The following is a 24,218-nucleotide window of genomic DNA, read 5'->3' as shown; positions in this document are numbered from 1 at the left end:
TGTCATGACAACTTTACATTAAATTAAGTTAAACTGTCATGTGGTTGGCTTTGACATTGGCTGTCATAAGGCCATTATAACTGTGCCATGAATATTTTCCGTGACCTCAACTACAGTGGTACTAATTGAATTTGACATTAAACAGTTATAATGGCTTCATGACAGCCAATGTCAAAACCAACCACCTGACAGTTTAATCTAATGTTAACCAATAAAGCTAAGTGGTTTCTTAAGTTTGATAATTAACCTGCTATGTCATGTTTATGACAGGTTGTGTTTTCTTTGTAATGTCAAGTTGTCGTGACAAAGACACTGACAGGTTATGATGTATTGGTTTATGTCAAACAATGTCATATTTGCATTAAAAATGTCATAACTGAGCGAATGACACTTAATGACAGTTGTCACAAACATGCATAAAACTTCCTTCATATTCATAACATGTGTCATGTCATGATTATGAAGGTGTCATGTTAGTCTTATGCACACCCCTTCAAGTAAAGTGTTACCAATCTTTCTTTTTCAAGAAAACAAACAAAAAATCTGCTGCTCATACAAAATTATTTGTCCAATCAAATGATATAATGTCTTTTCTCCAAATATCACTTGCCTTTGAATAGCAGGTAGCAAATCGCTGATGTAACCTAATACTATGGTTATTAAAAAGGGCTTTTGATAAATCCCAATTTCCTGTTTAAAAAGGTAATGCATCAAAAGAAGAACGAAAACTGTGCTCATCAAGCCTTTTCTCCTCCTGTCTCCGTTTCATTTTCAATTCTCAAAACTAACTGAATCCAGCGTTTCAGGGTCGAGAACAGACCAGTGTTTTCGATGTAACCCTCATGAAACCTGTTATGTTGAGGTCGGACAAACAGAAGAACAACTCAGCTTATTTGTCAATCACCTCAAATTTTGTATTCTTTGTAGAAGAAAGGTAGATAATGCTCTGAATAAAAGCTTCATCTATTATAACTTGCATAGAAAGGAGGTGTGTTAGTGTTCTATTTTATTTTCAAGGCAAAATTATACTTTTTACTCGTATCATTTTTATTTGGACCTTCAAAGTACATATTTCAAAGGACATTGTGGCTTAAATCTTTCCTCTTATAAAAGGCTTTCACACTACCATTCACTGGTTTAGTTGGATTTCTTTGTTGAATTCCTCTTCCTGTCCTTCCGAGTCAAATCATATCATGTGGTTTGTGGTTAAATTGAACTTACAAAAAAGAAATAGAACTACTAAATAGCTGTCATGACCAATAAAATATTTGTGAATAAAAGCTAAATCTATAATGAGCCTAATTTGCATAGAAGGGAGGTGCTTTTGTAGGGGGAAATTATACTTTTTACTTGTTAGAATTTTATTTAGACCTTAAGTGCATATTTCACCGGTTGATCAAATATTTCCTCTTATAAAACGTTCTTCCTATACAGTCAAAAAAAAAAAAAATTTTTTTTTTTTAAGTAATTCCTATTATCTAAACCAACTGAGAATTCCTTTGTTGAATTCCTCTTCCTCTAATTCAAATTCAAATTACAAATCAACATCCTGTGATTTGTGGCCAAATGAACTCGATTGAATGGAATGAAAGCCAATTACTAAGTTTGGAAATGTATTGATTAGCATCCCACACTGAAGAAAAAACGAAAGATGCATACGCTCATTTAAAATTGTATATCAACCAGAAATTAGCAACAAGACTAAAAATGATTTGACATAAAGTATATATATATTTATATCACATTTGCACATTCACGTCACATGACACAGTTTGAGTTTGAGAGCCACTGCTTTGGCGCACTTCAATGTTGGTGTGATGAGAGCACATCTCCCACTTTCTCCTGTCATTCTGTATCCAGTGTGATTTTTTTTTTCTCTATCAGTGAGCCGAAGCCACTCCGTCCCGGCAGGGGAGAGGAGCACGCTCAGACTCAATGGGATGGATGGGTGGACTGGATTCAATTTGGATCGGCAGAGTTGGATTACACAGACTGTGACCAAAATTGATCTCCATTCTACTTCTCTCACTGCAAGCTGTATCTGATTTTTGCAGAGGCAAGCGCTGCATGCATAATATTAGCATGTGCCAATGCTAATGAGCCTCAGAAGCTTGGGAGAATCTATGCAGATACGAGAAGATACAGATTTGACTTGTTATAGTGTCATATTTTGGGGTTTTGTGTAAGGTCAGCTGTAAGAGGATTAATATCATTGCAAAAGTCATTGCACATCCACTCTTTTCTCCACCAGAAGACTTGCTCACATGGAAATTGCATGCATGAAATTAAATCCTGCACCAGAATTAAAACTAGCATAATTAGGGATGCCAACCATCCAAAATGATACACAAGTGCCTTGAATATAAGGGATTAGAATTGCAGTCCATATTAAATAATTTTGGGACTTTTTTTTCCTCAATATACAGGCATCTCGCACCCAAACAGCTGAGAATGTTTCATTGAACTTGAACTAGTTTTGCATCCAAGACTCAATGTTACAATTACAGATTAGAATGGACATCAAAAGATGGATGTGAAACACCTTCAAGATTAGTTTTGGGACTTTAAAAATGTACAAAAGCACTAAAAAGATTAACAAACGAGAAGTGTGTTCTTTGTGTTGAATTCTGTATAGGGCTATAAATCGCCTGGGTAGAAACTAAACTGATATGGGTGTAATGATGTGTGACACTTTAGTATGACATTAAAATTCATTTATTTTTTCAACAGATGCTGTATGGCAGTGAGTCAAAATCAAAGTGACTGCATCTCAAATGCATTTTAGCACATAATTCTTTCATATACAGAGGCAGGCATATACTGTGACTGTGTAGCATTTCAAGTGTGGAATGAAGAAAGATTAAATATAATTCTATAAAACATATAAATATTATTGAAATTATTATTTTTTTTAAACACCCTGATTAGTTTCACATGCCCCCTCCTCCGCAAATCATGCCAAAAAAATCAATTTTCACTTTGTGATTTCTTAATGTTAATTTTGTTAAGCCTGCACATTCGTATTCATCAAAACGTTTGGTTTTATATTAACGTTAAAAAGTTTGCGGACGATAATATGTTTTTGAAATGTTGCTTATGTTCAACAAGGCTGCATTGATTTGATCAAACACACAGTAAAAACACTGTGAAATTATTTAAAATAACTTTTATTTTAATATATTGTGAAATATATTATATGTTGTGAATATATTGAAATATTTTCAAAATATATGCTTTCATCATCTGTTATTAGTATTACATGTTTTATTATTATCAATGGTGAAACCATATTTTTGTGGAAACCAGAACATCTTTGATAAATAGAAAGCTCAAAAGAATCGCCTTTACTTGAAATAGAAATATTTTGTAAAATGTACATTTATTGACACTTTTGATTCACTGAATGCATCCTAAACAAAAGTATTAATTTCTTAAAAAAAAAAAAAAAAAAAAAAATGTCATACTGACCCCAACCTTTTGAAAGGCAGTGCTAATATGAGTTACTAGCTACAGTTTCCAAGCAGCTTCCAACACTGACCTGCACAGATCTGTGTGTGTGGTGAATCTGGGTGAGTGTGTGAGCCGAAGACATGCTCTCGCTCTCAAACTGTCTTCGGACGCTGGCCAGCCCTCCAGGCAGAGAACAAACCTCGTCCTCCATGACCTGATGAAGAAACAGACAGAGACAGACCGGCCGCCTGCGTTGAAAAATCATGCTAAGCAGATTTATGCTTTTACAAGAGCTGCGAGATTATGGGAGGCAAAGTGTGATCACTTGTCTCTCGTCTTCATCCGCCACCGAACAAAAAATATTCATATATTCATGAGACAATGCGGCTTACGCACACACAGAAGCACAGCTTCCAGCCTTTATCTCATTATCTCTGTGACTTTACAAAATCACATTTTAAGATTTCGCATGACAGTCGCATTTGCATGGCATCCCGTCTGTGGCCCTGATATCGTGAGCTTTCATTTACTCAGCAATCCCGTTAACCCTTCAGTCGCCCCTGCATTGTTGTCTATGTGCACGTGCTTTCTGCTTTGTTTCAGCGCCTGCTTCACTTAATTAATAATGCATATAAATGAATGGCAAATATGCACCACAAAATGATTGAATATGCAATTTGCAACTGAAAACCAATTCATTCATTCAACCCAATTCATATTGAAACCATTTCTATATGTAGGATACAGCATACTATGATCTGTGACACTGCCATCAGAAGCCTGAATCAGCTCTAGCTATAAAATGATGAAAGTGCTCGGCTATATTGCATCTGGATATATGCCCAGTTATAACGCTCATCTCCGGCATTTGATGTCGAACTCCTGCCATGACTAATGAAATACATAAATAAACATTTCTCTTAAATATAAATGGAGTTTACAGCCTGACAGCAACAGTTAACATTAATTGCTGCAGGTAAACAATGCTTTTTGTGAATAAAAGAACAATCTATGATGAGTCTAATTTGTGTTTTGTTTCTTTCACGCTCATTTGGTTTATCTCGTTTGGATTCATTAATTAACTGCTGCAAAAAGTCCTCTACTCAACTAAAAAGTAAAGACATCCATAATGCTACAAAAGATTTAGATTTCAAATAAATGCTGTTCTTTTGAACTTTCTATTCAAAGAATCCTGAAATAAAATCACGGTTTTCCACAACAATATGAAGCAGGACAACCGTTTTCAACATTGATAATAACCAGAAATGTTTAATGAGCAAATCATTGAGTAATAATGCTAAAAATTCAGCTTTGATCACAGGAATAAATGACATTTTAAAATATATGCACACAGAACACAGTTATTTTAAATTGTAATAATATTTGACAATTGTATTGTTTTTACTGTGTTTTTAATTAAATAAATACAGCCTTGGTGAGCATCAAGAGGCTTTTTTTTTTATTAAACATTAAAAAATCTTACCAACCCCAAAGTTTTGACGGGAAGTGTATACATGGTCCTTGTTAAAAGATCTGATTTCATCTAAAGTGCCTTACTATAACCACAATTTCTGTTCACATAAAACACTGAGAAACGAGACGACATCCAAAAATATCGATTATGTCCAAGTTTATATCCAAAAACTACCGGTGTATTTTAACTCGTACAAAAGCTGAAACAACAACTTTGCTGTACTTTTGACCCTCCCGTAGGGATCTGACCTCAACTGGGCACAGAGTGGACGTGCAGTGCTGTTTTTAGCAGACAGCCAAAGAGTGAGAAAGAGACGGAGGGAATTGGGCTTTTGGAGAGGTCCTGAACTCCCACTGGTTACCCATCAACACTTCACTCTCACACTGACACGAAGCCACAGACAACAATGATGTCACTGCACTCGCACATGAGCAGAGGCATTCGGCCCTATCACCTACAGTAACTCAAGGACATGCTTTCTGTCACCCGGGCAAGAAAAACGGCACAATATTGCTACATTTTTGCCAATGATAAAGATGCATTGTGAATACACTGCTGCCTTGAAAACCCATTTACATTTATTCATTTAGCTGACGCTTTTATCCAAAGCGACTTACAATTGCTATATATGTCAGAGGTTGCACGCCTCTGGAGCAGCTAGGGGTTAAGTGTCTTGCTCAGGGACACATTGGTGTCTCACAGTGGATTCGAACCCGGGTCTCTCACACCAAAGACATGTGTCTTATCCACTGCGCCATCACCACCCCATTAAATATAACAATATCTCAAACAATAAAAAAAGGGGAAATTAAAGGGATAGTTGACCCAAAAATGAATCTGTCAACATTTACTCACCCTTAAGTTGTTCTAAACCGGCATCAAATTCTTCTTTTGAACACAATTTTTTTTGAAGAATGTTGGTAACCAAACAGTTGCTGGTCCCCATTGACTTCCATAGTAGGGGGGAAAAAATACAATGAAAGTCAATGGGGACCAGAAATTGTTTGGTCACCAACGTTCTTCAAAATATCTTCTTTTGTGTTCAGCAGAGGAAAAAGAAACTCATACAGCTTTGGAACAACTTCAGGGTGAGTAAATGATGACCGAATTTTCATTTTTGGTTCTACTATCCCTTTAATTCTTCTAAAAGAATTCACACAGTAACTAATATCTAAATATTAGCAATTGCTTCACTATACTCATTAAACGCTGTTATTTATTTCAGAAGATCTGATTTTCACAAGGACAGTTTCAAGTTAATGTCAGTAGAAATGAACCAAATGTTATTTTCAGCTTTTTAGAGCAAATTTGCCAAAAATTAAAGAATCAAAATGTCAAAAACTAAACAGCTTGGCTAATAGTGGTTGTTTTTTTAAGCTTAAGCAAGAAAAAACAATTTGTCAACATGTCAAGAAACATAATTCAGATAATATAAAAACACTCTACTGTTCAAAAGTGTGGGGATTTTTTTCATGTTTTTGAAGGAAATCTCTTATGCTTACCAAGGCTGCATTTATTTGATTAAAGATACAGGAAAAACAGAAATATTATGAAATATTATTACAATTTCAACCAACTGTTTTCTGTTTGAATATGTTTAAATGAAACTCAGTCAGGACCACTATCGTCCAATACGATTGGCAATTAGCATACAGTTTGGATTGGCGGTATGGTTCTGTTCTGGGCTAGCAGTGATAACCTCCCTTAGGGTAAACAGAACAGAACCAACATGAATGTATTGCAGATATCATTAATTCAAGATTTTAAAGTACAACATAATTCGAGAATTTATTATGATTCAAGGGGAATCAGAATGCCAAATCCTGACTGGCGAGAGGAGGAGCTGGGGATGGAGGAGGGTAATTCGCTCCTGAGAAACACGATAGCTGCTGATATACTGAAGGATTATATATGAATACAGTGATAGGCGTCGTATTCCTATGGGTTGTAATATGTTTCCTATTGAAAGGGTAGTGTATATCTGTGAAAACAAGTCTTATACATCCTTTTGCTTCTCAATTGAATGTCATGTTTTATCTCAGCCACGGCATCTTGTGAGTCAAGGCCACTACGGACATCTATAAATTCAGTTTTTTAAGAGATTTAACCAGAACTGTCAAATCCTCGGAGAGCTGAGGTTTCTGCATAATGCACTGCCTACTGGAGTCTTCTAAAGTCCATTGCTTTTCTAATTCGTTTGGTCGCGCTCGTGTCCTCATCACTGTGTTTGTCTGTCAATCCTTCTGTCTCTATTACTGCGACAAGCAGCGCAAATCAAACACACACTGCTTTCTATTGTGATTTGATGTACCACGCAGCAATTACTGCATAAATCAATGAGTTTGGAATTATACATGAATTTGACACCGAGTGCGTTCGGTCCTCACAGTGTTTAAACGCAGAACAGTCAGAATTTATCAGCTTTGATCGTTTGCTCTAATGAGACGTTGACATAACAAGTTTGCGCGGCGCACAAGTGCCTCATTTGCGTCATTGAAATTATATTGGCTGATCAATCTGATGGCACTCAGACAGCTGGATGGGAACTGCTGAGTAAACATCGTTGGTCTTTCCAACAGAAGCTCTTAAGGCTTGTCTAAATATGACTGATGGCTGAAAGTGATGGAGCAGAATCACTTAAGCCCCGCTTACACCTGGTATTAACATCCATCTCGAGCGATTCGCTCACAAGTGGTCACCTGACACCGATCGCTGTTTACTCCTGGTATTTACATCTTAAATGAGTCTCCTATGACCGTATCGGATTTCACCCATGTGTGTGCGTGTGTGTGTGAAGCATACCGCGCTGGAGAAGCCTGTTTTGTCCTGTTTGGAAACAGCCACCTGGTAAACAGCCATGCGGTTCTTCAGCGGGACGGGTTCGGAGTGAGCGCTCTCTTCAAGCGCACCTGTCCTGGATTCTGCAACGCTGCCTGCAGGTGTAAATACATCAACAGACAAAATAAACTAATTACATTTGTATATTGTGTTAAGAAAAAAAGTGGTGCTTGCCTGTGCAGTATTTATTTTTAAATCACCACCATGCTAGGGTGTCCTGTGTGGTTACTAAGCCTGCGTTTACACCTGGACCAAAAACATCTGGACATCTGACCTACGTCTAAACACGCATATCCGATTCCCCTTTGAATCCACAAGTCGAGGGCGACATGTTTGCCCAAAAATTCATATTATGAAGCAGACGTGCCTGTAAGCGCTCACACTAAAACTCAGGTTTTCAACCTTTTATAAATAAAACAGCTTCGCTACTGAACTTATCCAAGCTGGCAAATTGGGTATGAGGGAAGATACCCCCCTTAAGAAACATTTAGATATACTGTAAGTTTAACATGGGCAGGATGATGATGCATCAGCCAATGTGTTATTGTAGGAAATAAATAGAAACATTTGCTAATTTAGTTGTTACGGTACAAAGTGTAAAACTATTCAAAGAGGCCATCTTACCCTATACTGGGGTAATTTGCCCCCCATATAGTACAGAAAACAGATTATATAAATGACTTTTGATATACTTCTTATTAATATTTCTTTTAAGAGTCAATGTAAAATACTAAATCAACTATTCTATTTGAAACTGATTTTAGACAAGTTAGTTGAATAATTGAATAACCGAGTGACAGAAAAAGCAGAATCCCAGTAAGAGAGATTCATCTAAAAGGTAAAATGGTTCTGTGACTTGTGTATGTAGGCATATGAATATTTACATATTTAATTGCCCATGTTGTAATGGAAGATATGTCATAATAGCAACACTGTAAATGCAAACTGAACGATTTGACTCAACTAACCTGTAGGTTTTAATGAAGGCAAAGATGTCTGAAATGTACATCTAATTCATGGAAATACTGAATAATAACCCCATTAATTACAATTAATTATTAAATGTAGAAATAACACTATTTTCCAGAGACACAAAATTAGAACAATTAACCTCAAAACGACTTTGGTTGATTAAATCTCACAAAAGTTGATATTCAGATGAAATGATCAAATAAAAAATAGCGTAGCCATTCATCAAAACAAAAGTGCTGAGATGAGATTTTGTGCCATCTATGGTCAGAGAAAAAATTAAGGTGGGGGGGGGGGGGGGGGGGGGGGGGATCATCTTACCCCAAATTACCCTAATAAAATCCACCCGACGTGAATCATATTTAAAAGATAAAATAGTAAGCCCATTCAAAACACAAGGGTTAACCATGTCGCATAATGCAATCGCCAAAATTATTTTTTTGGAAGGGCATTAAACACAGATATCTGTAAACACAGATATTAGGGGTCTAACAATATATCGTGTCACAATAAATCGCAATACAAAAATGCAACGATATGTATCGTGGATAGTGAACCAAAAATGCACAGTAAAAATGTTGGGTTCTTTTTTTTACCCAACCGTTGGGTTACACATATTGGGTCACTATGTTGGGTAATTTTCCAAAAAAAATGGTGTCATTTTTTTAAATCATTGGGTAATTTCTAGTAATGACCCGGCTGTTGGGTTAAATACGTATGTTGTCTTTTCACTTGTGTATTTTGAATTCATGTATACAATTTACATTGAATTCTAGACTCCCCAATATTTAGTTTGTAATTTAAAAATATATTTGTTGAGACATGTTTATTGTTTTACACAACTAAACAATCTGTATTTGAAAACAAAGTGTATTTTATTTATCAAAATAATGTTATAAATAAAAATAAATAGTTAACTTAACTGTTGGGTTACTTTTAACCCAATGCATTGGGTTAAAATAAACCACAGTTGGGAAGGTGCTATACCACCCCATGGCTGGGTTACTCGTTGGGTTATTTTTAACCCAACATTATTAAGAGAGTAAGTTTTAGTGTCGGTACTACATTAAACTATAATGGAAATAATAATGGAAAGGGGGAATATTTGTGGGTCCTGATAATATCGTGAGTTCAGTATCGTGATATGTATCAAATCGTGACATGAGGGTATCGTTACACTCCTAACAGATATCGGGTACCAGTCTAAAGCGAATCTGTGCATTAAGACTTGCAGTGTAAACGCAGCCTTAGGGGTTGACTGGGATGATCTGGGTTTTACATATTGGCCCAGGACAAAAGCTGGCACAGACACAGCACACCTCTCAGACTGATTAGAGAAATCATTCATGTCTGTACTGTAGCACAAAGTGTGAAGGATGAGTTACATGCAAATGTTCAATACTTAGTGTTAGGTGTTTCTTCAAACCTGTAAATTTCATCAATACTAAAAGCGATGCTTGACTTGGCAAACACTACCAAATTACACCAGGTCATTAATTCATAAAAGCAAGATTAACTGCAGGGCATATTGAAACAGAGTCAAAAGATTGTTCTACGATTTAATCCTTGATGAATATATAAATCTCCAGAGCTGTATTACTATTTGACATTTTAACCACAGATTTTTTTTTCCCCCTCACTTTGTAAAAACAACACTTAAATGAATGCACCAGATTTTTTAGGTGGAGCGTGATTCTAAAAACTTCAATAAAGACTGATTACAGCAATCTGGGAGTCATACAGTGGCTTCATTAAGACTTTAATTGTGTTGCTCGTTAAAAAAAAGGAGATGAATTGCTTTATCCACAACAAATGACAGATCACTAATGACTCGACAATAAAATGACAACATTCTGCACTCGGCAAGCGGGCTAAATTGAATCATCAGGAATCCTATTCAGTATTCATCCAAGCGCCATACAAGGAGTTCATATTCGTGGATGCAGAGCAGATACGTGCTTAATATCACATGTGACCAGAGGTCATATTTGCAAAGGTCAAATAGACGGTCCTACATTTAACTGCAAGATCTACACAGGACGCAATTCCAGCTAAGACAACAGACTATCCGTCATCGCTGTCTCAAAGGCCAGACACCTCCGAGTCGTTCTAGAATGAAGTCACGCTGTATTTCTAACAAGCCTAAACATAGCCGGAGGTGAGACCTTAATGGGAGACGTTGCGAGGTGGTGGAGAAACTTTCATAACCTAAGGCTGTCTCGCTTCCATCCAGGAGCATCACAGAGATCAATTACACCGCCAGCCCATCACTAACCCAGCTAAACGTTGGCGAATATGAAAATGTGGCTGCTGTAAAATCTCATTAAGGTAATGAGCTGTTGGCATCTCGAAGAGTTTACCCATCAGAACCGAGCTTCTTATCCCACCCTCTGTGTTAGCACATTTATATTGATGTATAGGCAAAGCAACATGCGCTAATGTGGGTGTACAACTACCCAATTCCTCTGAAGGACACAAATTTGAACTGACTAAGGGGTGTATAATAGCCTGTCACATGTGATTGAACTTGTTTCTGACATACAGCCCAGCTGATGCAGTTCTGCATTAGCTCTATATGCTCTGTACCAAAAAATAGTGAGCCATCTACCTAGACAGCATTTCTTTCTTTCTTATACAAATCCAGCCGGCATCATGTATCCTTAGAGAAGACTGTTTCATAATGCACTGCAATGAGCTCGGAGAACAAAACAAACTAAAAAATCCACCAAAGATGTTGAGAGAACTGTCAAAAATTGAATTAATACAAAATTAATTGACAGCTCAAATTAGTTATTAAATTATTTTACCAAATATTGGTTGATTAAAATACTCAGTATTTGTGTGTGCATTTTTGCGTGGCAGTTTTGAAACAGAGCTTATATTTTAAAGGGTAGCTTTGATTTTTTTTTTAATAGATCAGGCACACTCTCAAATAGAACACTTTAACAAAAAAAAAGAAGAAAGATCTTTTTCTGAAGATAGCAATTAAAATGAATGCGCTCTGGATGTGTTAGCAAATGCATGAATATGAGATGCGGTGTGGCTTTTATTTGTGTTTCGTTATTAGGAAAAGCATTCAGAGCGCTGACAGCAGCATTGTGGGAAATGCTTTGGTGTCTTCATTATAGATAGAGTGACAGTCTAAGCCGGGAATCTGATGACATGCCAGTGAATGAAATATGTTCAGGATGAGGATGAGTGCAAGAATCTGTAGCTTGTTTATGCTGGTGAACTATTTATATGAAACACACAACACACACAATATATATATAAACATACACACACACACACACACACACACACACACTAATGGTGTGTTCACACCGAACGCGAATAGAGCGTCAAATACGCGTCTATCGCGTCTAGTTAGACGCTTGAAATTCGCTCGAATTCAAATTTTTCAACTTGCGCGGAAGACATGCGCGGCAAACGCGTCGCCCAATTCGCGTCATTCGCAACGCCCGGCGCGAATGATGCGCCTATTCGCGTATTTGCATTGACTTTGTATGTAATCTACTCGCGCAAATAATTAAATTCGCGTTAGGTGTGAACACACCATGGGCCCTATCTTGCACTCGGCGCAAATGACTTTGTACACCGACGCATGTATCATTCCTATTTTGCACCCGCGCAAAGTGGGCTTTTCCCTCCACAGACGCACGTCGGTAAACTAGGAAATGAACTTGCGCTCCCTGGGCGGGTCGGCGCAAAAAGGAGGCGTGTTTCGGCGCAAACATTCCCTAGTGCTATTTTGCAGTTCCAGAAAACAATTGCGCCACTGACCAGAAAAAACCTAGTCTAAAGTCAGTGGCGCGTTGCGCGTTGTTCATTATGCTATTTTAAGCACGCATGCTTGGCCATAATGTACACTCTAAGAAATGCTGGGTTGTTTCAACCCAACTTTGGGTCAAATATGGACAAACTCAGCCGTTGGGTTAAATTTTTAAATTACATTTTTTAACCCAACATTTGGGTTTGACCATATTTGACCCAAAATTGGGTTAAAACAACCGAGCATTAGATTGTGGTGTACAACGCACACACACTTTGATTCTCTCAACAACACAGACGCAGCAGTTTTTATTTTTGCAAATCATACATTATAACAAGGAAAAATATTAACACATGAGGGAAATCATTGTGGTGTCCATGAAGATGTAAAAAAAATTTTTATTTTTTTTCCTCCCACGCCTGTTTAACCGACGCTGATTTGGGTGGGTTTCTCCCATCCCCATACAACGTCACTTCTCTGTCTTTCACTGCCCTGACAAGAACTCGGTCTCCTCGGCTGTGAACCGCTCCTGGCGCGCGCCTGGTAAATCCGCCGTTATAATAGCAATCCGCCATGCAACATGCGCACCTGCTCTTAAAGGGAATGTGAGATGACGCTCTGATTGGTTTATTTCACGTTACGCCCAAACCACACCTATGAATAATGAAGCTACTTCAGACCAACCTCTTTTGGAGCAGGTGCAGATTTGCACCAGGCGCAAGAGGCATTTATCCCGCCGGGAAAATAGCAACAGCGCCGGGATCCGCCCACAAAGTTACTTGCGCTTTGCGCTTTGACACTTGCGTTTCAGATCGTTAAAATAGGGCCCCATAAGTTTTGTCATGAAACACTAAATGGCGCAGGCTGATGGGTCCTTAACCCAACTGATATTATTTACATTGTTAACTACATGGCACAAGCTGATTGGTTCATGTTCATTGGTAATGTTATATATGCTGTTGCTGAATCAGTATGTCTTACATGTTCACAGCAGTGTATCGGTGTATTTATTGACAGTAATTGGCAACAATCAACAGCGGCAACATAGCAGATCTATTCCGCCAAGACCAAACACATTAACATGGTCATATCCATTACCACGCTAAAGAGTTGTCATGAAAGAAATATATACTAGTTCTTTTGCATGACTGTTAAGAGAACTGGGGAGTAAAATATGCTAAAATAAAATCAATTCCAAAAGGTCAATAAATCTTATTCTCTCCTATTTTAAAATAAGCTTCAATTTCTTTCTGCAAAACATGATTTCTAATTTTATTTCTTTTGATTTTGGACTGAAAAATAACCAAGTAATTTTCTTGACAGGTTTTGTGAGATTCACCCAGTTATAATCTTACAACATCCATTATAGAGTGCACTAATGGCCGGCGACTGTCTGCAGTTGCAGTAAAAGCAGAGGGCCGATCATACCATAAAAAGCTGTACTGCCGCACGATCAGCAAAACGGACTCTTCATTAACTTTTAACGATTTCGTTCCATTTAAAGACTTATTTATGGCACTGAAGCATTTATTAAATAGGTACATAAAGATGAATAAAACGCTTGTGTCAGGTGGCGTGTTTTGGGTTCACTTCTGTATAAACGTGCTGGCAGCCCGGGTTTTTTAATGGTCTAAAAATGAAATATACGCTTTAATGGCTCTGAATACTGAGATACAGTATTTGGTCAGGCATTAGTGTGTTCCTATAGTGTCACATTTAGTAATTTAATTTACTTACTTAATTATTTGTCATGCTGCAGAAGCTTTTATCTAAAGCTTAAAGCACACTTATTCTCTCCCAAGAGCAACCTGGGGTTAGGTCCTTTGCTCAAGGGCACTAAGGAGTTTCATGCATCATCTCTTGTGGGTTTTGAGTCTACAACCTAGCAGTTTCCAGCCTAATCATTTAGTATTATGCTATACACAACCTCTTTTTACTTCAGTATTGTGGCATATTTCTATGAAACAGGATTTTCAACAAGTCAAAATGGAAGGTACTTGATCTTATCTTACGGGAATTTATGGGATAATGAAAAGTGGGCATTACATACCAGAAGGGAGTCACGTGTTCACACCGACAGTGATTAAATCTCCAGAGAACTCCAATATCTGCACTCGTCCCTCAGTCACCGCATCCCTTTGCTGCTTATTTGATTATTACGAAGATAATCTGCAGGGCTCAACACTAAGATTTTTTTCTACTGGCCAGGTCGGGTTGACTTGCCCCACCACAAAAACAGTAATAAATAAATAACATAAAAATAGGCCTAGTTATTGTTTTAGTTGTTTTTGATCCATGTAACCTTACAAAATAAGGTTATGACACAAAAAATTACAAGCCAAATTTCAAATATTGTAAAAGTAATAAAATAAGAAGAAATAATCAAATTTCGAGCAATAGCACAAATAAATACAACAGAACACACATATACAAATGAAATAAACAGTTATTTTCAGGTTTTTTATGTAGGTCTAAACTAGATTTTCAGGTACAGAAATAGTAATCAAATGTAAAATATGAATGCGTTGTCTTCACTATATGAATTACAGTTTTATTTCAGTCAAGAGCAGTGAGAGATTATTATAAAAAAAAAATTATATAAACAAAAACAGACAGCAGCAGGAATATTAGGCTGTTGCCACTTTAAGAGCTGCATGGATCTAATATACTGTGACACATGCATTTTAGCTTTCACATTTACGTTTACTTAAGACATAACCTGTTATGTTTACGATGATACTCGACGAGATGGGCATTTGACATAATTTTGTGTGAATATGTCCGTTCAAGCTCAGGAAGACTTGAAAGAGTATTCGCACGCTGTGAGACACAGTGTTCTGTCCAGCGCTTTGGATGTGTGTTGTCCGCACACAAAACTTATCAGTCTAGTTTGGTTTCTGTTCTGTGTCGGGGTTCGGATGTTCATGTTCTGCGTGTTTGTCGTCTGTTGTGAGCGGGCGGTTTCGAGTCGGCCGTACGCTCCCCTGTATATATTCCATTATATATATATTTAATATATACACTCACCTAAAGTATTATTTGGAACACCTGTTCAATTTCTCATTAATGCAATTATCTAATCAACCAATCACATAGCAGCTGCTTCAATGCATTTAGGGGTGTGGTCCTGGTCAAGACAATCTCCTGAACTCCAAACTGAATGTCAGAATGGGAAAGAAAGGTGATTTAAGCAATTTTGAGCGTGGCATGGTTGTTGGTGCCAGACGGGCCGGTCTGAGTATTTCACAATCTGCTCAGTTACTGGGATTTTCACGCACAACCATTTCTAGGGTTTACAAAGAATGGTGTGAAAAGGGAAAATCATCCAGTATGCGGCAGTCCTGTGGGCGAAAATGTCTTGTTGATGCTAGAGGTCAGAGGAGAATGGGCCGACTGATTCAAGCTGATAGAAGAGCAACTTTGACTGAAATAACCACTCGTTACAACCGAGGTATGCAGCAAAGCATTTGTGAAGCCACAACACGCACAACCTTGAGGCGGATGGGCTACAACAGCAGAAGACCCCACCGGGTACCACTCATCTCCACTACAAATAGGAAAAAGAGGCTACAGTTTGCAAGAGCTCACCAAAATTGGACAGTTGAAGGCTGGAAAAATGTTGCCTGGTCTGATGAGTCTCGATTTCTGTTGAGACATTCAGATGGTAGAGTCAGAATTTGGCGTAACCAGAATGAGAACATGGATCCATCATGCCTTGTTACCACTGTGCAGGCTGGTGGTGGTGGTGTAATGGTGTGGGGGATGTTTTCTTGGCACACTTTAGGCCCCTTAGTGCCAATTGGGCATCGTTTAAATGCCACGGCCTACCTGAGCATTGTTTCTGACCATGTCCATCCCTTTATGGCCACCATGTACCCATCCTCTGATGGCTACTTCCAGCAGGATAATGCACCATGTCACAAAGCTTGAATCATTTCAATTTGGTTTCTTGAACATGACAATGAGTTCACTGTACTAAAATGGCCCCCACAGTCACCAGATCTCAAACCAATAGAGCATCTTTGGGATGTGGTGGAACGGGAGCTTCGTGCCCTGGATGTGCATCCCACAAATCTCCATCAACTGCAAGATGCTATCCTATCAATGTGGGCCAACATTTCTAAAGAATGCTTTCAGCACCTTGTTGAATCAATGCCACGTAGAATTAAGGCAGTTCTGAAGGCGAAAGGGGGTCAAACACAGTATTAGTATGGTGTTCCTAATAATCCTTTAGGTGAGTGTATATATATATATATATATATACATATATATTCCATTTTATTATATATTATATTCCATATATTTCAAAAGAAATGCCTTAATATTGAGGTACTGATTCAAGAACTTAAAATATAAATAAACAAAAAAAAATTGGAGCTATATCACCCAGTCCTATATATAAAATATCCCCAAAAAGGTAAAACGTATCAAAATAGCTGTAATTGCCCAGCCCTGAAGCCAGAAGACATTTCTAAAATGCACAGCAGTCACATGGTGCATGATCATGGGTGGTGGTACATAACATCACCGGGTAAAGAGTAGTCTATTTTAGCCGTGCTGGCGTGGGGGGTATGTTGGTGTAAACCCATCAACCTGTCAAGAAGGATGAGCAACCACAGACATCCACCACCCAAAATAAGCCTGGTTACAGCTACTCTTGCGCTTCAAAGCATTTAAAATGCGGCTCTGTGTTAGAGAAGATGATGGAACATCCTTGTTTTTCATATTTAGGACAGCGCTCTATATGGCATGCGTATAGCTTACTATCAAGCTTGTGCTGTTTGAAAGCTTTCACCCTGAGTCTGAGAACGCACGGATCCGCACGCTTTAAAAGTGTCAACAATCCGGGGCTATATCTTGTAATGAGTTATGTACAGTCCAGAGCTCACATGACAGGAAAGTGAAGTAATCTAGGCGCCAAGTAGCCGCAAAAATAAATCTAACTTATTTTAAACCAGGGTGACTGGTGGGGTCGGGTTTCTGAGGGAGAGCTGAAGAGAGTTAGAAGATCCACAATGTGATGTACTGAGCGTTGATTTAACTCAAATGGAAGGGTTTTACGAAAGTGCCACAATACAGTGTTTATATACTAAAGAACCATATCAGTCCTGAAGATTACCTTGCTTAAACTTTACAGTAGGTAAACGGCAATCAAGCTAAATGTTTGGAAAAATTGTTCACTACACTACAAATGATCAAAGCTTTTATCTGCCACAAAACCAACAAGGATCTCAGTTAAGGTGACAACATTAAACCGTATTTGAACATAAAGGACACGTTTACACGACAACGATGTGCTAAAAACAGACATTTTTTTCCTTTGCGTTTTTCACACGCAGACTACAATGTTGTCAAAATGATCCCCGTCCACATGGATCCGCGAAAATGACTAAAAATGCTGTATTATTCAAACCAGGCCAAGTAGTTGGCCAAGAAAAACTAAACTTTCTAAAGAAAAACTACAATCCTATAGAGCTTATGTAGCTCCGCCCCTTTTCAGCGCTACGCTCGTTGTCTTTTGTCTTCCGGTCTGTATTTTCACAGCGATCTTACGTATTTATGAATGAACGGCTCGTTTTAAAATCTTCCCACTCCACTGACATTTGTTAAGATATCTGCTTTAAACATTACAATCCTCATGATAAATTTTGTTAACTTTACAGTAAGCAAATCCACTTCAAAAGTGAATTACTACAAATTACTATAGCGATGCCATAGAAATATACAGAGCGACCGCAAAAACGGAAGTTCAAAGACAATATTCTAAAGATGGCTGCGCGCTTGTTTCTCTGGCGCATAAGGTCTATAGACTGAACACGTAATACGCATGACATCACTGTTTTCACAAATGTGCGGGTTTTTTTACCGTACATGACAATAAAGGTATCGTTTTCAAAACATTGCAATTTGAAACCCGTTTTCAAAAGTTTGCGTTTTCAGCCCCCTAAAACACTGCTGTCGTGTAAATGATCAGCCAAAGCACATAAAAAGTTTTCTGTTTTTATTTGTGTCGTATAAACGGCCCCTTAAATTAAATACAACTAATAAAACCAACAAAAAATGTAACACAGATTTAAATGTTTTGCTATGAAAAAGCTGTAAAATTCAGTTTCAACAAATAATTGAGTGAATCTTCTGTTGTTCTTCTATTGTTGATTTCTTAAATGTTTAATTTATTGTAGATGAGCTCTCTAAATAAAACAATTCACAAAAATGAATCATACATCTAAATGCATCTTATGAGAGAGTGGGACATTTTAAGAGAGCACATTTTATTATTATCTCAGCTTGCTCGGTTATAAAAACGCACATGCAATACATCATGATTACAAATAACAGCTAGCGTTTAATGCTACACTAGTACAAAAAAAAAAAGGTAGCCCATTACTACAAAGCCAGCATTAAATCAAAATTAACCAAATAAACTTATAACCACATATTTGTCTCATAATGCACCATGGTGCACCTTTTTTTTTTAAATAAAAAGTCTTTGCAATCCTCCTGCATTTCTGAAACAACTTTCCTTCATGGCTGATGTCACAAATCCCTCATACTTTTCAAATCTGGCCCTTAATGTGTACAGTAACATCACAAAGTGTCACCGTGATCTTTTAATGCCTCTAAGCAAAGAACGAGCTTGTGGCGCCTCATTGAACACCTCAAAATGCCTTCTCATAAAAAGCAATCCCTATTTCAATGTTTGTCACGTTGAAAAAACTTTTTGAGAGTGAGTGAAATTAAATTTGTAAAGTCAATTTTGTTATTTGTTGCAGAAAGAGTGAGGTTAAAAGAGAGAGAAAACAAATTTACAGGCAATTTCAAGACTGTGACAGAATTGATCAGGTGAAAAAGAGACAAACAACTTCTTAATGAGAACCTTGTGTTTTCCGTCATTAAGACAGAGCCTAGAGTCTGGAGGAAGATTGCTGGCGGTTCAAGCAAAGCAGGTTTATGACCAATTCAATAAACAGCTCAATATGGAATTTCACAGCAAAATGAAAAAGCTTTTATTCCCAAACACTAGAAACTACATCTGCCCGAGCAAAACTGACTGCCACGATGCTAGAGTGTATGCGTGGTTGTCAGGGTGTTGCTAAGGGGTGTTTACACTCAAGGCTCTCTTATATTCTGGGGCCAGTGTCATAAACATATAGCCTTTATGTTAAGCATGTGTCTTAAAGGGATAGTTCACCCAAAAATGAAAATTCTGGCATTATTTACTAACCCTCAAGTTGTTCCAAACTTGTATGAAATTCTTTCTTGTGTTGAACACAAAAGACGACATTTTGAAGAATATGGGTAACCAAAATTCTTCAAAATATCTTATTTTCTGTTCAGCAGGAGAAAGAAATTGATACAGCTTTGGAACAACTTGATGGTTGTTGATGAGTGTTATTTTTGGGTCAACTATCCCTTTAAGAACTAGTATGATCAACTACAGTAGCGGTTAGCCAAGGGGCAAACAGTATTACTTTTCAATATCAACTTAGACGCATCTAAGTTTTTATGTAACTGGCTTAAAGATATGAGTAGTCTTAAAGGAAAATTGATGACTAACGTGTAAGACTAGGCTGAGCAGTTTATGGCCGCTGCGGGTCAGTAGTTACGGCTCAATGCAAGTCTGTGGGGCTTTGTCATCTATTTTATCATCCACGAGGCGAAAATCAGATTATTGTAAAAGAAACAGCTCACCTCTCCTCAACAAACCGCACGATTACAATGCCCAGGACACACACAAGCTAGAAGACAAACTCATCTCAATTTAATATTTATGCTTAGGGGGGTTTATTAGCAAATACCACTAATGACTTCAAACAAACTTATTTTAATGCAATAGAAAAAAAAAACTGCTGTATATTTACAGTATAGCAAAAAGCAGAAAAACAACTTTTTCCTTTAATAGTTCATGAGTGTCTGACAACTGATATAATAATACTAATATTAATAATAGAAAATTAAAATTATATAAAACTATGCATTAAAATATAATAATAATAATATATTACATATAAATTATAATATATAAAAGTAGATATGAATACAGTAATGATAATAATAAATAATTTTAAATCAATAGTAACAATAGCAGTACACTCTAAAAAATGCAACCCAAATTTGGGTCAAATATGCACAAACCCAAATGTTGGGTTAAAAATGTAATTAAAAAATGTACAGTTGAAAGTGAAAGTTGAAGTTGGGTTAAAATTTTAAATTACATTTTTAACCCAACATTTGAGTTTGTCCATATTTGACCCAAATTTGGGTTAAAACAACCCAGCATCGTTTAGAGTGTAATAATAACAATAATAATCATGATAATAATTAATAATATATAAAAATAAAGAATACTAATAATAGCAATAATGATGATAAGATTAATAATAATTATTATCATTTTATTATACAGTATAAATGAATAACAACAATATATACAAAAAACACAACCAAAAATGATATAATTAGGACCAATTACTCAGAGGAGGCTCTTAAACAATCATTAACAGAATCACTCTACTCTCGTCTCTGTACAGCAAACACCTGCAAATCTTCCACTTCTAATCACAAAGCAAGCACTATTTACCAGAGTAATGTCTCTTCCAATCACTAACAATGACTAACTCCTTGTAAAGTCATTCTTTCCACCATATTTCCTTTAAAATGCCATAGAAGTCAAGTCACCTTTATTTATATAGCACTTTATACAATATAGATTGTTTACAGAGATATCAGGAAAATGATTTAATGATGCATTGCTGTACAGCAGCTGTAACAAGCTGAGCCTTCCCTTATTATCCGTTTCACACAAACCAAACCAGGTCCAAGCAGCGTCACACTCACCAACAGTGTGTGTGTCTGGAGGGTTAGAGATCCACAGATTGGGCCTGTAGTTTCCTGCCTGTCCTGCAGGTCTTCAGACTCGCCAGCAGTCTGGCTTTGCTTAGTTCTCCTGAGGCTGGTGGAGTCCAGCTCCAGCGGCACCCATAAATGTAACGTGTATCCAGTGAGCCTTCAGGAACAGCTGCTTTTATTTCAGACCACCTTCTTCTCTCCCCTCCCCTTGGTTCAATCCTGCGCACTCCCGGCAGGGCTTTTTTTGGAGGCCTTCATGCCTTTCGTGTCATGCTGGGAAGCAACAGTCTGGCGTTTCTTTCTCGACCTATAGGTTCAATTATTTTTGTGTTCTGTCATTAAAATCAACAAGCTGCATTATGAGATTATTACATCTCCATGTGATATAATGCCATTGGCTCACGTAAAGCTGGCGTCCATTGACTGTCCTCTGTCTGTCACACTCACCGATTAAATATGGAACAGAGGCGAGAGACTAAACGACTGCCGTTGACACCGACACTCACAAAGACTAATACTTTCTTCAGAACTGAGCAAATTCCCAAGATCAAGATTTCATAACCATTTTTTATGGTTTTTAATCATTTCTATGACTTTTCCAGGCCTGAAAATAATTTTCAAATCCCTGATATTTACAGGTTGTTGTTGTTGTTGTTTTTTCCAGGATAATGGGAAACTATTTGGGCAGGACATCAATGGGAAGCTCATCTAAATCTCAGGAGTGCCACATAACTGTAAACATTTGCAATATAATGGGTTCCCTTCAATAATACCTTCAATAATTACAAACAGTTCTGCCTCCACTTTCTTGTTCCGTTACTCACTTAAGTGCAGGTGGGAAAATGCTTATGCATAACAATTAGTGTCTGTGATACGTGGCTCTGTGCTTGCTGAGGAAAATTGGTTTGGATCAGATTCGAGCAGGACTGCAGCTTGCCAGTTCTTCAGAGAAAAATCTCATTGGTCACTGCCAAAGCAAGGAGAATCCACTGCACCAATATCACTGAATACGCTTGATGTTGTTGAGATTTGGTAGGGCCAACATTTTCAAATTTGGCAGACAATTTTATCCTAAGCGACTGGAAATCAAACCCATGACCTTGGCGTTGCTAGCGTCATGCTCTACCATCTGAGCTATAGGAACTCAATGAACTGCCAGGCTTTCATCTGAACCCTCAGATTAAAAGTCTGATGCTCTAGTCTAGTTCAAAAATGGGAAAAAGCTTTTTTTTTTGTGTGTGTTCTTTTTCACAAGTTCCCGTGACTGTGACTCAAGTATTAAAGATATCCTTTAAAATTCTGGTTCTTAAACTTTCCTTTTGGTATCTATTTCTAAAGCCCTATATTTCAATCCCAGAAAATTGGGGAACTTAAAGTCCATTATATCAACATTATACACTCTCAAAAATGCTGGGACGTTTCAACCCAAATATGGGTCAAATATGTACAAACCCAAATGTTGGACTAAAAATGTAATTAAAAAATGTACAGTTGAAAGTGAAAGTTGAAGTTGGGTTAAAATTTTAAATTACATTTTTAACCCAACATTTGGGTTTGTCCATATTTGACCCAAATTTGGGTTAATACAACCCAGCATTGTTTAGAGTGTAGTTTATTGCCTTTTAGTATGAATATGTTCAAAACAAAGACAACATTCGCATTTAGAAGATATAAGCATTTAAAACGTACAGTCTCTCACTTCCACCAATATGGATCAATGTTTTTGATGACATCACTCTCCACTTCCGCTTCTCATCAGATTTTCTGTCCAATCAAATGCTCTGTAGAATCTAAAGCGTCCCGCCCCCTACATTATAAATAGACGCTGAAGCTGCGGCTGAAATCGGTCACTTGTTCACACATTTACTATTTTCTACATGGTGAATGGCACATAGTGCACTATATAGGGGATAGGGAACGATTCAGACAGTGTAAATATGCTTTCCATTGGGGCGAATGAATGTGTCACGTGAACCTCCACAGAGCACACACAGACTCCAGTCCAGAGACACGATAGCACAGAGCGGATCATATGTGTGAGTCAACGCATACCAGAAAACGTATCGAACCCATTTGAATTCTGCACAGAATGTTATATTTTAAAGTGATTTGGAGGAGAAACGGTTAGAGATTAGAAGGAAACTTCCACCGAGCTCAACGACTATTGTACAACGACAAACGAAACGCTATTGGCTATTTAAAAAATAGGGAGGGGTTTGATATGCCCCGCCCCGTTTTCCTGTTTCAGTGGAAATTACGTCAACACATTGAATAGTGCTGCACGTTTCACAGCACTTCAGTGGGCCTTTAATGTAGTTCCATGTGTAAATCGTCAGTAGTTAAAAACCAATGAAACTTTGGTTGACATGGATTTGACATGGAATGACATGCTTGATGTTGTTGAGATTTGGTGGAGCCAAAGTTATCGCATTCGGCAGACAAATGTATCCTAAGCGACTGGAAATCAAACCCATGACCCTGGCATTGCTACCGCCATGCTCTACCATCTGAGCTATAGGAACTCAACGAACTGCCAGGCCTTCATCTGAACACTAAGATTAAATGATGCCCTACCGACTGAGACGAGAGATACACTGAACCCTGGCTAAAAAAAGTTGAGATGCTCTCCTACAAGTCAATAATATGAAACAAAGACTTGGTAAAAGCAGCCCAAAAAAATGTGCACACAGTGAAGTGTGGTCAAGGCTCTGAAGGGGCTGAAGATGAGGGGTGAAATTTCTCCAAACCAGGTCAGTGATGTAATAGAGAGGCTCCAGGAGACACCGGAGACACACAGAGACGGGGAGGGACAGATGTGGGGGGCAGATATATGAGAGACCCTGTCTCTACGCTCCCAGCAGGGCG

At 37.7% G+C, this 24,218-nt stretch overlaps 1 protein-coding gene across 3 annotated transcripts in view; it reads right to left on the bottom strand.

Moving 5' to 3' along the window:
• The window catches only part of xirp2b (xin actin binding repeat containing 2b), a 68,843-nt gene that overhangs the window by 26,075 nt on the left and 18,550 nt on the right, over nt 1-24,218 (bottom strand). For 2 of the 3 annotated variants that reach the window (XM_056271457.1, XM_056271458.1), the window contains exons 2-3: nt 7,727-7,845; nt 3,539-3,664 (exon numbers count right to left, since the gene is read on the bottom strand). In XM_056271457.1, the coding sequence (XP_056127432.1) occupies nt 3,539-3,664; nt 7,727-7,845 (245 nt within the window). Of the gene's footprint in view, nt 1-3,538; nt 3,665-7,726; nt 7,846-21,341; nt 21,387-24,218 lie in introns of those variants that run through there. The other variant, XM_056271459.1, reaches the window with a different exon arrangement.

Source organism: Rhinichthys klamathensis, unplaced genomic scaffold (genome assembly GCF_029890125.1).
Source record: "Rhinichthys klamathensis goyatoka isolate OS25496 unplaced genomic scaffold, OSU_Roscu_1.1 h1tg000320l_1, whole genome shotgun sequence".
Lineage (NCBI taxonomy): Eukaryota > Metazoa > Chordata > Actinopteri > Cypriniformes > Leuciscidae > Rhinichthys > Rhinichthys klamathensis.
This window is presented reverse-complemented; position numbering and strand designations above follow the sequence as displayed.